The sequence below is a fragment of the Canis aureus genome, chromosome 16 (assembly GCF_053574225.1).
Source record: "Canis aureus isolate CA01 chromosome 16, VMU_Caureus_v.1.0, whole genome shotgun sequence".
In the NCBI taxonomy this organism is placed as follows: domain Eukaryota; kingdom Metazoa; phylum Chordata; class Mammalia; order Carnivora; family Canidae; genus Canis; species Canis aureus.
Window position 1 is genome coordinate 12,800,591 of NC_135626.1, and position 17,214 is coordinate 12,817,804.

General features: G+C 55.0%; 1 protein-coding gene across 19 annotated transcripts in view; it reads right to left on the reverse strand.

Annotated features, from left to right (window-relative positions):
- The window catches only part of EXD3 (exonuclease 3'-5' domain containing 3), an 80,886-nt gene that overhangs the window by 58,150 nt on the left and 5,522 nt on the right, over positions 1-17,214 (reverse strand). For 7 of the 19 annotated variants that reach the window (XM_077851579.1, XM_077851574.1, XM_077851564.1 and 4 more), the window contains 2 exons: positions 14,149-14,250; positions 1,084-1,239 (listed from right to left, as the gene is read on the reverse strand). In XM_077851579.1, coding sequence (XP_077707705.1) covers positions 1,084-1,192 — 109 coding nt within the window. In that variant the 5' untranslated portion in view covers positions 1,193-1,239; positions 14,149-14,250. Of the gene's footprint in view, positions 1-1,083; positions 1,240-9,702; positions 9,780-14,148; positions 14,251-15,923; positions 16,006-16,549; positions 16,749-17,214 lie in introns of all 19 variants that reach the window. The other 12 variants (XM_077851569.1, XM_077851568.1, XM_077851562.1 and 9 more) reach the window with 6 other exon arrangements.

Here is a 17,214-nt window from a genome sequence, read left to right on the forward strand (position 1 = left end):
AGAAAGATGACGCACCTCATTTCAGAATAAAATGTGGAACAATGTGGAAGATTTGCTGAGCACATCTAGGGACAAGCAGAGGCAAAGCCTGTCCTGGGGGGGCGGTGTTGTGGTTCACTGCAAGCACTCCCTGCTCATTTCTCAGGGTCACAGACTCCGCAGGTCAGGAAGTGCGGCAACGCAAGCCCCCTCCTACCTGTGGCCCCCAGGGGATGGGCAGATACAGTCCTGGGTGAGGCCCTGAGAGAGGGAGGGGCCTCAAGATCCCCTGTGCACCTATGACCCCTGTGGGTACCGGCAGCACCCCCAGACCCAGCCTCCACAGTCCTGTCTCTGGCTGGCTCATTGGCCAGAGCTGACCCCTGACATGACAACCCAGGAGGTGGGGAACACTGGGGAGAACACGGGGAGACCATCGCCACCCAGCACCAGTGGCCATTCTCAGGGCGGGAATGAGAAAACAGCTCCTTGCTGACCCATCCACGGCCCCAAGTGAAAATGCCTCCCTTATCCTCCAAGGGGGTTTCTGTGCCCAGACAGACCCAGACCCTTTGTTTCTGGTCAGGACCCAGGGCCTGTGCCCTGTACCAGCCTGCTCCAGGCCTTGGCACTGGGCAGTGCCACATGGGCTCTTGGGCCCCTGCTTTGCAGACACAGCCTGCCTCCCAGGGACAGTGCATGCAGTGCCAGACTCAGAAACACCACCCTTCCCAGCGGTCCCCACACCCTTCAGTGTTGTCTCTGCCCTCCTCCCTGCGTGCTGGTCCAGGACAGTCCTCTTGGCAGTCATTGAGCAAGTGGCCAGCAGGCAGCCCACTGTGGGATAGCTTGTACCACGAGAGCTGCTGGCACATTTCCTGGGTGGCCCCACATGCCCCAGCCCCACATGGGGCTTAGCACTGGGATGCCTTCCCCCCAGGTGCCTGCCTGGTGCACACACGTGTTGCCCATACACAGATACCCCCCTCCCCATGTACACTCTGGACACAGCCAGGATGCACAGGTGCTCCTCACACATATCCCGTACCCAGCCCTTCCAAATGCAGCCCAGCTGGACGGGCCCTTAAGGGGGCACAGACTCACCCACAGAATGGTACTCACTACCAACAGGGTTGCCTCCAGGGTCACCAGCTGTGCCATCGGCAGCGAGGTTGCCAGCAGCGGGGTCTCCATCAGCACCTGCTGGGTCCATCCTCAAAGGGGGGGCCGGGGGAGGCCACAGGCAGCCCGAGTGAGGATCTGGTAGGGAGGAACAATGAGACAATGCTCATAAGCTGGTGGGCAGCCCATTCAGGGTTCTCCTGTCACGGTGCATGTACCTGGGCCCACCTGAGAGGACCCATGAGCTGACCCACACAAGCACACCCACCAGGCACCAAGCTCCTATACCCAGCAGCCAGCAGGGTTCCTGAGAACATTTATTTTATACAACACCCTGCTCTGTGTTCGGAGGTTGTTCTGTTTCTCTTCCTTTAATCTGTGTACATGGGGCCTTGTAAAGACATACACAGTCTTCTTTGCATCTGAGTAAGACACACGGAGCCTCCTGTGTGACCCCAAATCCTTACACAGGCACAGAAGGCAAGAGCTGCTCAGCTTCCTTCCCTGAAACTCCTCCAGAGGCAACCATTCCCAGGAGACTTTTCAGCTGTCCCTGCAGATGTTTACATTCATATTTCTTATTTTAAAAACAGATTTTATGTATTTATTTGAGAGAGAGAGAGCAAGCGAGCACACAAGCAGGAGCAGTGACAGAGGGAGAGGGAGAGGCAGCCTCCCTGATGAGCAGGGAGCCCGTGCGGGGCTCGATCCCAGGACCCCAGGATCATGACCTGACGCTTCACTTCCTGAGCCTCCAGACGCGCCTTGTTCACGTTTCTAAATAATATGCTGCTGTGGTTATTTCTTCAGTTTCCAGTCCTTCCTGTGACTGACCAACTTCAAGGTAAGAATTCACTATCACACCCCAGTCTGCCTGCATTACCCGCAACCTCCAGAGACAGCTGTGTGGGAGTCTTGCTGTGGCTCACTATTTACAGCAGACATGAGCGTAACTGTAAATATGGCCCACAGCTGAGCCATGGGTAGACTGTGGGTATTCTTCTTATCTTGCTGAGTTTGCTCCAGACGTCTGCTCTGGCCATGTGGGAGATGCAGGGCCGGTCCTCTCACTACAGACATCAACGGGACATGTTTTAGCCACGGACTTCTAGATAGCAGGCAACCCATAGTGGTGCTTCCTGATGGGAGAACAGTGCCCAGGGGGCCCTAGGATGATGGCTCCCATCCAGAGGCCGTGTTCCCGTCAAGACCACTGATCTGGAGTCCAGAGAGCACAGCCTTCCACCCGGGCAAGGGGGCAATATGCACCTCTGTGGAGCAGGTGGAACAGCCAGAGGTGTGTATGAGCAACACAGGGTCCCCAGGGATCCCAGAAATGGTTGTTGTGGCACTTAGACTGCAACAGAAACACTTGTGGTCAAGCTGTGCAGGACATACAAGACTCCAGCCCAGGCAACACTGCCCCATCCAGCTGGGACTCCAGGAAGGCCAGACCTTAGGGAAATGCCTAGAGTAAGCCCCACTCTCGACCTGCCCTGCCAAGATACCCAAGCTCCAATAAAATCAACACGGGGGCCCTTTGTAGGTTGAGGCCACCAAGCTAAAGATCCACCCTCATGAAATGTCAAGCCATGCTCACCTGATCAAAGGTAACCAGCTAGGAATTCACTGCCTACTAGAACAAAAATCAACATTATTCATAGGAAGATAATAACAGAATCCAGAGTTGCTACAATGCATCGTTCAATGCTCTGTACATAATATAAAAATCATAAGATCCACCAAGAAACAGGAAAATATGACCCATAATCAAGGAGAAAAAAAAACAGTTAATAGAATCCAACTCCAAGTGGCTCAGATGTGGGATTTATCAGGGACAAACACAACTGTCATAAGTGTGAAAAACGAATGGAAAACACGTCCAAAAAAAAGTAAATGAAAACATGTTCTTAATGAGTAAACAGATAAGAGAAAATGAAAATTATCTGAAACTATACAAAAGAACCACATGGTAATTCTCCAGTAAAAAGTACAATAACGGAAATAAACAATTCATTGACCAGGCTGGATGGTGGATTGGAAATGGCAGGTGAATCGGGGAACCTGAAGACAGATCAAGAGAAAGGATCCGGATAGCCTGGGTGGCTCAGTGGTTTAGCGCCACCTTCAGTCCAGGGTGTGATCCTGGAGACCCGGGATCGAGTCCCGCGTCAGGCTTCCTGCATGGAGCCTGCTTCTCCCTCTGCCTGTGTCTCTGCCTCTTTCTCTCTCTCATGAATAAATAAATAAAATCTTAAAAAGAGAGAGAGAGAGAGAGGGAGGATCCTATGTAAAGAATGGGGGAGCAGGGTAGGCCAAAGGACACATGACCCCACTTCACTGGTGGCTGTTCCACGGCATTGCCACCACTGATGGGACCCACCAGTGTTGCAACACCTCTGTGCATTTACTCTCCTGTTCCTCACAACACCTCTCCTCAGGCCTGTGTCCTCCTGCCTCCATCTGAACAGCCGCCCTCCAGCCCTGTGGCACAGCTTCCCCCCGGGACTCCTGTCCTCTTTTCCCTCCTGGGTGATCCTGCATTCCTTGACTTTCAAGTCCTCACCTTTCTGTGTCCCTCCTATTCTAGAACCTTCCTGATAAGAATCGCAAAGGGAGAACAGTGAACAAGTCCTGGGTTGTCTGGGAAAGTCTTCACTGGCACTAGCTCTCAGCTGGATGCTCGGCTGTGTCTGGCTGGAGGTGAGAAGCCACCCCCCAGAGACATGATACCAAGGGTCCAACACTGTCTTCTCCCACCCCGTGCAGTGCCCAGAGTCTGAAGCCACATGACTCCCAGTTGCATGTAGGAAGCTGGTCTCCTCCTGAAGGGCCTTCCCCTAACAGCATCCAGGGGCTCAGGAGGATGGGTGGGTGGGCACTGGGTGCCCTTCTGCCCTTCGGCTCTGGGACCTGTCTTATTTTCCTCGATTATTGCTGGCCTCCAGTTCTCCACTTTGTGGGGTCAGTCCTCTTACTGAGATGTGGGGCTTCCTGGAAGAATCTCTGATTTTCTTATCTTGCCACGTCTCTGCCTTTGGGAAAGATTTCCTTAACTCTATTTTGCAAAATGTTCACTGAATTATTCATTTCTGCTATCAAAGTTTCATTAATCAAGAGCTCTTTCTCCCTTCACCCCAGGGGACCTCATGACTCAGTCTTTGTTTTTCTACACATTCTTCCATATCAACGCCCTCTTTCCTGCTCACCCGGCGAGTCTTTCCTCTCAGGAGCTTTGCTTAAGTGTCTGGAGACTACTGCTCATATTCAGGAGTGAGGTGCTGGCCTGCTGCTTAGGGACTGAGCAGGGGGCAGCCCTGGGGATGGCCGGCCTCCCTGTAACTGGGGGCCCGGAAGGTCTCTTCTCTTGGACTGACTATTGGAAAGAGATGCTCCCATCCACACCTGCAGGCGGGCACGGGGCTGCCACGACCCAGGTTCCAGGAGGGTCGGGGGCCGACCCCTCCCCCTGAAAACGTCCTGAGACCCTATTTCCAGCCCGGAGGCTCCCTGAGCACTGTGGCCAGGCTGAAGGCCACCCTTCTGTCCCAGGCTTCGGTGTCGTCAGGCTGCTGAACAGCCACACTTGGCAGCTGTTTTCCATCTCCACGGGTCTTTTCACCTCTTTGCCCTGAAGTATTTTTGCCTTTTAAAAAGGCAAAACTGTCTTTTTAAAATGCCTTTGCTGTCACTTTAGTGGGTGTTAAGTGAGGTGGGGACAAGAGGCCAGCAGCCAGTCTCAGTGGTCCTGGGCCCGTGCCTGTGCCTCCTAGCGTAAGCCCACTTCGGCGGAGCACATGTTCCGCTCACTGTGCTGCTGCATCTCTCTCACTCATTTCCTGAGGATTGCTGCACTGACCCCCCCCAGTGTGGCTGGCCAGCCCTGTTCCTGGTGTTCCCCTCGCACACCTTCGCTGCCCAGAGGTGCACACAACTCCTCCACCGCAGCTCAGATGCCTGCATGCTCAGCCTGGGCTCCTCACCAGGAAGGAAGAGATGGGACCACATGAGGGGTGCTCCCCACAGGGCACTGCAGCCCCACAACATCCAGAGCCTGAGCCTGCAGGCCAGGGTGGGAGGCTGTGATGGCCAAAGCAAAGCAGCACAGATGGGAGGGTAAAACAATAAAAACATGACTTCTCACAGTTCTGGACACTGGAAGTCAAATACCCAGGTGCTGGCAGCGCTGGTTCCTCCAGAGGCCTCTCTCCTTGATATGCAGACGGCTGTCCTCCCCCAGATGGCTCCCCATCTCTTCATCATAAGGGGCACCAGTCAGATTGGATTAGGGCCCATCCTAGTGGCCTCGTTCTACCCGAATCACCTCTGGAAAGACCCCATCTCCAAATACGATCACAGTCTGAGGAGCTGAGGGTTAGGGCTTCACCGTGTGAGTGTTTCTGGAGGCACAATTCGGCCACAACGGGGGCCCGGACACCTGCTGGTCCTTTTCCAGGATGGCAGCGGTGCTGGTACTCTGGTTCTATGGGGAAGGGGCTGAGGGGCAGGGGCACCCAGCTCCGACCCTGCAAGAGAGCAGAGGGCTGACATCCCTTTTACAGGCGAGGAAGCAGCCTCCACTGGGACGAGACCAGAGTTTTCCCCCAGCTCTTTCCTTCCACCACTGTTCACTTTGATGTGCTTTCAGTTGACTTTTTAGTTTACTAAGGCAATCGTGCGTATCGTAGGACATTTGGAATATGACATAAATTTGCAAACTTTGAAAAATTCACACAAATTATAAAAAGCTACAGTCACAGCACATTACCCTTCTGGTCATCCCCCTCCCCACCCCCCTCCCCGTCACCCTGGGCGCCTGTCTCTCTGCAGAGACGTCTGGTGAGGGTCAGCATTCCTACCCCGCTGCTGCCCTCGGGCATTTCGGAGCCCACGTGTCATCACTGCAGGCCCAACACGCTCCTGACAACAAACTCCTGTCTCCTAACTCAAGACACAGAAGGGCAGAGGGGAGATGCTTTAGGCATAACTCCTGTTTTAACGTAGAAAATCATAATTTCTCTTCGTTGAGGGTCTCCTCCAGGATCTTGCTCTGAAGTCACAAGTGTTTTCTTACACTTTCTGAGTAGCTCAAGTGGCTGATAAATGTCACACATGGCGATTGCCTTAGAACCAGGTGCTCCAGCTGGGCAACCAAGGCTTCCCCAGGGCCCCTAGACTACCCTTGGCCTGGCCACCACTGCCCTTGCCCCACCGTGACCATGGACCCACCCATCTCCTACCAGCACCCCCCACCCCTGTGCCTAACCCCACTTGGCTTTGCCCATACCTGGCCCTGCCAGGGCCCTCCTTATCACTGCCCCACCCAAAGACATGCCCCCCAGACAGAGACTCAGGCACCCCCACACTGGGAGCTTGGGGCAGGCCCCCAAGGCACACAGGTAGTGGGGTGGGCTTTCAGGGGGAGGGCCAGGAGCTGGAGTGAGTGGACTGTCCTCACCTGCTGGTCCCACACGTAGCAGATGAGCCACTTTCATTGCTCACAGATGCCCACCAGGTCCAGTATCAATCTGTCCCGCTGTTTGTTTATTGCTGGCCCTTTCCTGGGGTCCTGAGGGGGCGGTCCAATGTCACAAGTCCCCTGGGGGGCCATGCTGAGGAGACCCTCGAGGCCCACCAGAGGGTCCCCAACAGGGCAAACAGGACACACCCCAGGTCCCTGGGGTCCCCCTGTCCCAGGAGCCACCGGGAGCCCCGCCCGTTTCCTCGTCCGGTAATTCCTTTGCCCCAGCAGACACACCTCACTCAGACCCCGTTCCTCGCGGGGTCACCTTCGGCGGCCTGCAAGCCTCAGCAAGCCAAAGTGCTGGCTGGGCCTGCTACACACTGTCAGCACCACTGTCGAACGTTTCTGGAGCCCCTGACAGTTCACAGCGTGCTACATGTGTCCAGAACCGTCTCTCAGGCAGGGTCCATCCACAGACCCACCACGGGCAGTAAGCTCCTGGAACGCATGTGGGGCCCGCATCCCTGGACAGAGGGCTGGGGTGGGGAAGAGCGAGGAGTTGAAGTAAGGGTGGGAGCTCCTCGGGTGTCTCCCATCCAAGGAAAAGGGCCAAGCACCAGGTTCTGCAGGGATCACCAAGGGCCACGTGGTGGCTCCTCCTCCCGGCCTCGTCTCTGGGTCCTACTGCAGGCGGCTCCCTATGCTTCCCAGGGCTGCAGGCCACAGAGGGGCTGCTGAAGGGTCTCCAGGGGAGGCTACGGACAGCCCATCTACAGCCCTCCCTCCAGCAAAGCCAGCGCCCCAGGCCACCCCCATTTGATCAGAATCCTAATCCTAATGATGAGCAACGTCAGTGCAGGGCATTGAGCCCTTCACACCAGGTCAGCATGAGAGGAGCCCTGCCCTGCAGTCTATTCTCCCCTTGGGGCGGCTCTCCCCACGCGGAGTCCCGGACCAACTGCATGGCCCCCATGATCTCTGCATGGCAGCCACCGCAATGCTGGTCAGCTCAGGACGGAGGCAGACGACCCCATGGCTCTCGTTCCAAGATGCCCCTACCGTTCCAAGAGAGGCCACAGGCTACCTCCCCCTTTTCTCCGAGGAGCATGGAAGCTGGCGGTGGGTGAGGGCTGTGTCCCCAGACCAACCCTGGGGCAGGCACACAGATCCACCGTCCTCCTCGGGCAAGGGTGAGGCCACTGAACCCCGCGCAGCTCTCCTTCACAACCTGTGTTTCATCTGGACCCTGGAATCTGAATCCCTCAGGCAGGGGCAGTGGCCCAGGGAAACCTATGTACCACCAAGGTCTGGTTCACCCTGCAGCAAACTGCTTTACCTGACCTCACTTTATTTTTTTTAAGATTTTTTATTTATTTATTCATAGAGACAGAGAGAGAGAGTGAGAGAGGCAGAGACACAGGCAGAGGGAGAAGCAGGCACCATGCAGAGAGCCCGACGTGGGACTCCATCCAGGGTCTCCAGGATCACATCCTGGGCTGCAGGCAGCGCTAAACCACTGCGTCACAGGGGCTGCCCCTGACCTCACTTTAAAGCAAAAAAAGTCGTGTGGGGTCCAAGTTGTCTTTAGCGGAAAATGTGGATTGGAGCCTGCAAGCCCTGCCAGGGCTGCCCAGCTTTCCAGAGCCTGCGGGTGAGTGCCTCCTGGCAACTTCGGAACCTCCGCTTAAAACAGTCAACATGTGCAACTCTTTTAGGCGTCAGGACACATTCCCACTGGGAACCAACCAATCGACGCATCAGAACGTCTGCCTCAGGGGCCCAGCCCCCCCCCCCCCCCCCCCGCCCTGCTGAGGCCCCATGGCAAAACCACCTGCAGGAGGTGCAGCCAGGCAACCCCCCAGTCCCTGGAGCTTACCTGGGCGCCCAGTGGGGTGACCCGCCCCCTGCCCAAGGAAGCCTCAAGGGTACATGAGGACCAGCAGGGGGCGCTCCCAGCCCTCACATACGGTAGCCACAGCCGCACAGGGGAACTCAGCTCTCCTCCCAGGGACTTGAGAAGCGCCCACTGAGGCAGCCGCTGGCAACGTCCTCCCTGTTCTACTTTCTAGGCTTTGCCACAACTTGTGCGTCCTGAGCACTATTCCCGCGCCATCCCCAAGTCAAGCCATTCTGTGGCTAAAATAACCGGCTATTTTACTTTCAAAGTCGACCCGGCCCACTCAGCATTTGCAGGAAGTTTCGGACACTGCTGGGCCCTTGATGGCCCAGCCGGCCCAGCCTTGCCGCTCGGCACCCTGACCAAGCCAGACCTAAGACCTCCTGAAAGCCAGTCATTCAACCAGCCCCAGCCAGGGCGGGCACCTGAGCAGGGTCACCCTCCCAGGGGCATCACCCCCTTCAGACAGAGCCCCCCCACCCCGGGCACCAGCAGGGGTTCTGGGCCAGCAGCACGGCAAAGTGGGCAGTGTGTGGTAAGTGAAGGCACGGGAACCACACGCAGGCCCGGCCCGGCTGGGACCTGGCTCACCCCTTAGTGCCACTGAGGCAAGGCAGTGTGGGCCCAGCACATCCTTCAGCCCCAGGGTCTCCCCACCAGGCTCCTGGCTCAGGACCAGCAGTGTGCCACGGACACTTCCTGGTGTCTCCTGACCTAAAGCTGCCATCTGAATAACCCAGAAAGGTGGAAATTAAAGGACCTCGAAAGAAGCTGCATTGTGGCTGAGGAGCCCAGTGTAGGCAGCGGGCCGGTGCTCTGCCCTCTGACTATCCGTCTGTCCATCCGTCCGTCCAGGACAGCAGGCCGCAGCACACACCATGGTTAACCAAGGTGCCTGCTGTGTGAACCCTGCAGGTGGACCCTAGGCCCTTCATCTTGGGGTGATGATGGGACTGCCAGCTCCCATGCTGCACCCCCGGAGCTGCCTCACCATGAGCTGGGGCCCTTCTGAGAGATGAGACCTCCCTAGGTCCCACGTGTGCTCCCAGTCCGCTGGGCCTTCAGGATGCTGTCACCCCCTTACTGAAGACGCCCGTGGCAAGAACACGGTGGAGGTGGGTTAGAGGGCATGGGATCAGCGCCAGCTGCAGAGCTGCAGATGCCATCACCCTCTCTGGGGGACTGTCCCCTCCTGGCCCTGCACTGCCCAGCCTCCTCCTGCTTTAAGTGCAAGACGTACCTTGGTTAATAGCATAAGAGGCCTCAACACTGACTTCTTATATCATCACAGGTGGAAATGGTGATATCCAGGGAAGACTGGAGTTAGAATACAGAATTAAAATGAAAAAAAAAATAAATAAAATGAACTTTGCCGGGATGCCTGGGGGGCTCAGCAGTTGAGTGTCTGCCTTCAGCTCAGGGCATGATCCTGGGGTCCTGGGATCGAGTCCCACATCCCAGGGAGCCTGCTTCTCCCCACCTCTGCCTCTCTCTCTGGGTCTCTCATGAATAAATAAATAAAATCTTTTTAAAAAATAAATTAAATTAACTTTGCCTTTTTTTTTTTTTTACTTTAAAAGCAAGCTCTATGCCCGCCCAGCAGCTTGAACTCATGACCTAGAGATGAAGAGATGCACGCTCTACTGACAGAGCCAGCCAGCTGCACCTCATCTTCTCCTTTTATATTTTTAGTGTTCATACCACAAAACTTAAAATTACACATGTGGTTCACCTATCTCTGCTGGGCGCACTGGTCTGGACTGAGAAAGCACCGGGGCAGACAGCAGAATGGCCTGTAGGTGCCCCAGCAGAGATGCCACGCCTAGATCCACGCAGCATGACAGGCACAGAGCCAGGCCACAGCCCTGCTCCACACAACAGCATCGGGGGACTCACTGTGCTGTCCCCAAATTCCAAACGCAGGTGGGGCTGGGTGGCCACCCCACACACGGGGGGTGCGTGGCCTGAATCCCGAAAACAGGGGCCGCTCATGTCTCTTCGGTGAAATGAGAACACTAATTGGAAAGCTGTTTCCATTGGTTTTAAGGCCAAATTAAATGTCTGCATCCACATCTCAGGGATTTTTTTAAAGCTTTAATGATATATAATATAGCATAAAACCTACTCTTTCAAAGCACACAAGTCAGCGTTTTTAGTACATTTAGGTTCAAGAGAACATTACGCTTGCCTCATCCTGGCACATTTTCCATGCAACAGGATCACCCTGGAGCCATCAGCAGTCGCTCCCCCACCCAAATCCATGCCGTCTCCGGGGGCTGGCCAGCATTGGACACGCACCAAGACGTGTCACCCAGTTTGCAGTTGTTGGGGCCAAACCATGGTGCAGCACATGCTGGCACCCCTCCCCTTCCGTGGCTGGATAATGTTCTGCGGTACAGACAGGCCACAGTCACCTGGGCGATTTCTGCCTGTGCTGCTGCCGATGTCGGCACGGTGCCCACATAGGTGCCTGCTGCTGATTCTCTGTGGACGCCAGAGCTGGGCTGAGCTGGGCCAAGCAACTGTGTGTTGCCGGTGAGGAGCTGCTTCCCCCAGCTTCCCCCACAGAGCACAGAGGTCCTGATTTCTGCACATTCTTGCCAACACATGCTGGTGTCTCTGCCTTTTCTGTCTTATCCATCCTAGTGGGAGTGATTTTTAACTTACTGATTTAACTCAAGAGTCATTCCTTTCTTTAAAAATTAACAATTTAAAACACAGGCAAGTAACCACGTGGAGGGGGTGGTGGTGTCTGGAGCAGCTGTGGGAGGGGCTCACACTGCTGCTTCCCTGCTGGCCATGAAGGCTTTCTGCAAGCACGCAGCAGTGTGCACGTGGTCAGGGCTGCTCTGGTTCACTGAGTGGCTTCAGCCCTGCAGCTGCAGCCCAGGGAGGAACCGGCCTCCTGCGTTCTGCCTGTTCTGCCCGGGGCCTCACCCAACAGGCCCTGCAGGGACCCTTCCCACCAGGTGCAGGCTGCAGCAGGGGCACGGTGGGGGGGGGGCCCTGCCCCTCTGAGGGCCTCCTGCCAGTATGGGCTGGGAACCCTGGGAATGATGAATGGCTACTTAAAAATGATATCGTACAGAAACATTCAATGTCATAGGAAGAAACGACCTCACCATGTAGCAGATGGCTGTATTTACGTGAGCACAGTGCTATGGCGTGTGCCACAGGATGCCCGACCCAGGGGCGCCAGACCAAACACAGGCCAGGAGGACACGCAGGCGCTGGGGGTGCAGCCCACCCCTCCTTTCTATTTCATTTTTTTTTAATTTGCTAAATATGATACAACACACACACTCCACTTTGTATTTACACAAAAAAAAGAAAACCACAAATGATATCTTAAAAGTTAAAATCAGGGGGCCCAAGTGTCACCTTTGGTTAAGCGGTGGACTCTTGGTTTTGGCTCAGGTCATGAACTTGGGGTCGTGGGATCAAGCTCCACGCTGGGCTCTGGCTCAGCAGGAGCCTGCTGTGTCTCTCCCTCCCACTTACACTCACGCACACTCTCTCTCAATAAACACACTTTTCAAATCCTTAAAACAAAAGTGAAACTACGAGGAAACCTTAGCTTTGGAAAGGAGATAGAGCACCTGCCGGCTGGTTCCCCCACCCCAGGCCATGCGGGAGGTGGCCCCTGCCCACTGGACACCAGGTGCCCTCTGCAGTGGAGCCATCTCTCCAGGGCCCCCAGGGCCCCAGCTCTGCCCTGTGGTCCACCCGATGGCATGAGCCTCCCATGTCATGTGCTGCCGCCAAACTCGGTGGCTCAGAGCAGAACAATGTTTACCGTCCCATGCAGGGTCAGGGGTCAGGAACTGGAGGCGGCGTGGCTGTGTGGTCCTGTGTGGGGTCTCTGGGCTCAGCTAGGCCAGGGGCCTGTGTCCAAGCCAGAGCGCCTGCGTGGCTGTGAATGCGCACCTGTGCACCTGTGCACAGCTGGGCTGCTGGCCCAAGGCCCACAAGGCAGGGCTCCCAGCCTGCTGGGTCTTTCATTGCCTGCTTCCTTTCGGGTCTAGGCAGATCGGATTGCTGGAGGTCATCAGTTTCTTGAGGTTTTCCCCACGTATGACCCCAGTATTGGTGTGGACGCGGCACAGGTGTGCTTCTCCTCTCATTCATGCGGAGCCTCGTTTACTTCTCTTCTCTTTCCTTAGTCTTGTCAGAAATTTATTTCACTAGTCTTTTTAAGAATTTGTTTTGGGTCTTACTAATTTTTACTTTCTGATTTACTTACTTAGGCTTTTCCCTCTCTCTCTCTCTTTTTAAAAGATTTTATTTATTTATTCATGAGAGATACAGAGATGCAGAGACACAGACAGAGGGAGACGCAAGCTCCATGCAGGGAGCCTTATGTGGGACTTGATCCCAGAACCTCAGGATCACGCTCTGAGTAGAAGACAGGCATTCAACCGCTGAGCTACCCAGGCATCCCAGGCTTTTTTCTTCATGAACTCTCGCTTCTTCCCTTTAGTATCTTCCATTTGTTTTTTACTTTTTTGGGCATGATTTTCTTCCTTTTTGACTAAATATGGGCTTCTGTGCCTTCCTCTTCCTCATAACGGCCCTTGGATATCTGGCTTCCTTCTGACCTCCGGAACTGCTGTGTAGGCTGGGTTCTCTGTCTTCTAAACGATTCGCGCTTTCCCTGGGGGGCTCCTTGGACAGGACCCTGAACCTTTGGCCTCAGGACTCACCCCTGCATGTCTCAAGGTGTCATCCACTTGCTCATTCATTTCATGTAACATACGCTCTTCCCTTTTCCACAGGCTGTTGTACTGGATTTGTCGGCCATGACGTGACCCTGCAGGTGTGCTCCAGGGCGCTCATCCTGTCCCTTTCCTGCCTCCAGAGATGGGTCCTGGCCCTCAAAATGGCCACAGTGCAGGGCCCGCAGATGGCGGTGGGACTGTCTTCGTTCCTACTTTCCAATCCTGGCCCAGATACCCCCTTGCAAGGGCTGCATGTAGAAAGGAGCTCAGGGACCAGTGGCAACATGCTTTTCCATTTGACACTGAGAAGCAAGTAACTGGCAGTGGCTTAGGTTTGTGAGAGCAGAGGAGTGGTGACGCGGTCTCTGATGCCCATAGGCCAGACTCCTACAGGCCCCTGACCACTAGGGATCCTGCAGGATTGTGTTAAAACTTTCCCAGTTTTACAGTCTCAACTCTGAACCTTAAAGAAAATGACTCCTGAGCTGCTTCATGTTTGCACGGCTGCCGTCCTGGTCCTGGTTTTCCTCTTCAAGGTTTCTGGGGTGTCAGAGGTCCAGGCTGCCTGGTGTCCACAGTCAGCAGCCCATAAACAGGCTCTAGTGCTGGGTTTTAGAGACATGGCGGCTGGTGGGTGCACCTCACTGAAGCCTCTGGGGAGGTGCTGGGTGACCCCGAGTTAGATGTAGCCCCGGGCGGGCCAGGGCTCAGGAAGCAGGTCTCCAGTACCAAGCATTCCAATCAATCCAAGGCTGTTTTTATTTCCCAAGAGAAAAAAATTTATTTTTATTTTATTTTTTTTCCTGGGACACGCCTATTGTTTAAAAAGGAAAGAAAAAGACCCAACTCCCTTGTATTGGGCTAAAAGCAATTCCTGCCTGTTTGGCATCTGTGCTCCTGAATTAACCACAATTCCTTTAAAAATAGATCTGTGACAATGCTGACCGCCATCTGCATCACATTCTTACCTGAGGAAACAGCTCCCTTTCCTGGGCTCCTCCCCTGAGTAGGAACTGTGGGGTCTGCACAGATGGGCCCATGTGCTGTGGCCACTCCAGCTGCTTCAATGCCTACATGGGAATAGATGTTAGCTCAGATGGAAGGAAGTTTTCTACATGATAGTTAAGCAGTTAAGTTTCAGAGCTGGAATAGTCTCAGACTCGTTAATCATCCCAACCTTCAGGATGTCTGTAAGACAGTAAAACCTTTCATTGAAACCTTCTTTAAAAGCTGTTTTAGGGGATCCCTGGGTGGCTCAGCGGTTTAGCGCCTGCCTTTGGCCCAGGGCGCGATCCTGGAGTCCCGGGATCGAGTCCCATGTCGGGCTCTCGGCATGGAGCCTGCTTCTCCCTCCTCCTGTGTCTCTGCCCCTCTCTCTCTCTCTCTCTCTCTGTGTCTATCACAAATAAATAAATAAATAAATCTTTTTAAAAATTAAAAATAAAAGCTGTTTTAAATCAAACATTTATTTTGCGGTAAGTAGAGATGCACACGTACTTCTGAGAGAAATGTCCTCCAGGTGTCACCTCCAGGAGCCACATCACAACCCCGGGGACCGAACAGGCCAGTCCGCCCATGGCAGTAACCTGTCAGCAACCCCAAGCAACTGCTCATCGGCTCCCCATTTATACAATGGGTCCAGTAAGAAAGCCATATAAATTGAGTCCAAGTAGGCAACCTCCTCTTGCTCAGCTCGCTCCCAGGAGGCCCATAAGCCACTGTCCCCGTCGCGCATCCTGGCACCACCTCGCATCTCCTCACTCAGGTGCACAGTTGGCTTGGCCAGTCAGCCACTGCAGGACACGAAGGGGGTTTCTAGCTTGGGGCTGCTATTAATAGGGCTGCAGTACACATTAGAGTACAGTGACAGCCAGGGAGACGGGTCTTTTTATTTCGTCTTTCATCTTTTCATTACAGGAGGAAAGAAGCTGATACAAGAGCAGATGCAGCAGACTCCTCAATGGTAATCCAAACAACCAGAGCACTGGGGAGTAAGTCCACAGGGAGGATGGAGCCCAGGGGAGGCAGAAGGGTAGCCAGGGCACAGAGGGGACCCGGACAAGGTCATGTCCTGGAGGACAGGTGCTAAGGGGGGAGGACAAGGCATGCTCAGTGTCCCCACGGGGCTCAAGATGTGGAAATTGCTGGTGACCCTGACTAGCCTTTGGGTAAAGTGATGGTGGGAAGGGCGCCTAGAGCCAGTGAAGGAGCAAGCAGCATGATGGAAACATGCAAGAGTGCAGCCACCTGTAGCAGTCAAAGTTCAATGGAGGGACCACACGACCAGCAACCCCAAAGCAACCCCACTCCTGGATGTGCACCCAAGAGAACTGAAACTCAGCCACACAAAACTTGTACACAAATGTTCACTGAGGCATCTGTCACGATAGCCAGAGTGGGAACCAATCAAATGCCCATCATCAGGTAAACGGATAAAGGTGGAGTCCGTCCACACGATGAGTGTCATTCAGTCCTAAAAAGGAACAAGACTCTGATAGGACCTACAACACGAATGAAGCTCAAAAACATGATGCTGAGTGAGAGAAGCCAGACACACAGTCCATGTATTGTGCGGTTCCATCGACATGCAACACCCAGAAGGGCCAAGTCTGTAGAGATGGGGTCAGTGGTTGCCGGGGCAGGGGCAGGGTGATGGGCATGCCAGCCAGCCATGGAATAAGGTGATGCTTGTTCAGTCTTGTGAATAGGACAAGAACAGTGATCTGCACACTGTAGAAGTGACCTGCTCATACACGGATTTCCACATGTACACAGCAGAACCGGACACTGGTCACTGGTCACTCCAAGTCTTTCAGGCAGTTCTGCTGCAAAGGGGAGTAAAGACATGGCCAGGGCGGGTGGGTGTGGGCTCTGGGAGGAAGGGGGGCCAAGACGGGAAGAATGACAGTATGATGATGGGCTGACTCCATCAGGAAACCATGCTGGAGTGGGAGAGGGACAGTGTCAGGGAGGGGGCAGACCTGTGGGTGCCTACATAGGGGTCCCTTCTGGCTACTTCCATTTCCTCTGGAAGCCAGTAGTCAGGTCCTGGACTGGGCTAAGGCACAGGAGGAAGGAGCGAGTGGACCCCTATCTGAGGCTGGGGTTCAGGGTGAGACTGGGCACCTCGGCCACACTCCTGCAGCCCAGATGAAGGGAACGGGACTGGAGGTGTGGGTGGGTGATGGGGTGTCAGGAGGCATGAGATGCAAGGATGAGGGCGGGGTGTGGGTGCTGCAGCTGTCAGCTTTGAGGAGCCCCAGGTGGGACCTTGGTGGGCCGCAGGACAGGCCCTGCAGGGAAGGTAGGAAAATGAGAGTGGGAGGGATGTCCGCGCAGGTGGGAGGGACAGGATCACGCTGTGGGTACCATCTTCCAGGCTAATGGGTCAGGAAACCCAGGCCCAAAGGTGAGGAAGCAGGTCCTCAGGGGCCCAGGCCCATGGACGTTCGCTGAGGGAGCTTCCTGGGGGGCCTCCAGGTCTGCCAAGTCAGGACTCAGCCCTCTTCCCCTCAGGTCACACAGGGAGGAGCCGTGGCTCCCAGGTCACAGGACTCATAGGCCCATCCTGGGAAGGAGGACACCAACGTGGAAGGTGAGTCAGGTCTTGAGCAAGAGCCGAGCCATCCAGGACCCGAGTACCCCCTGCACCATGGGGCCAGGAGGCTTGCTCAGTGGAGAAAGGACAGAGCATGTCCGTGGGAGCATTTCTGGGCCCAGCTGCGGAGATGGCTCATCCTATGTGTCAACCCAGCAAAGCCATGGTGCCACCTAGTGGGTCAACCACTAGAGAGAGGCAAGAGCACCTGGTGCAGGGGCACGGAGGGGCGAGGGAACGCAAGTTGGGACTGGAATTCCAGACCATAGTCCAGGTCGCTGGAGCCCCCAAGTGCCCAGAAAGCATTTTCTAGGAGACTGACAGTCGGGACGGTAGTCTTGTCCTGAGGCAGATGACCGTCCCTAACCTGGTAGGCCTCATCCAGTCCCCAGAAGGCCTTGGGAGGACAGACCTGGCTCCCAGACTCACGAACAGC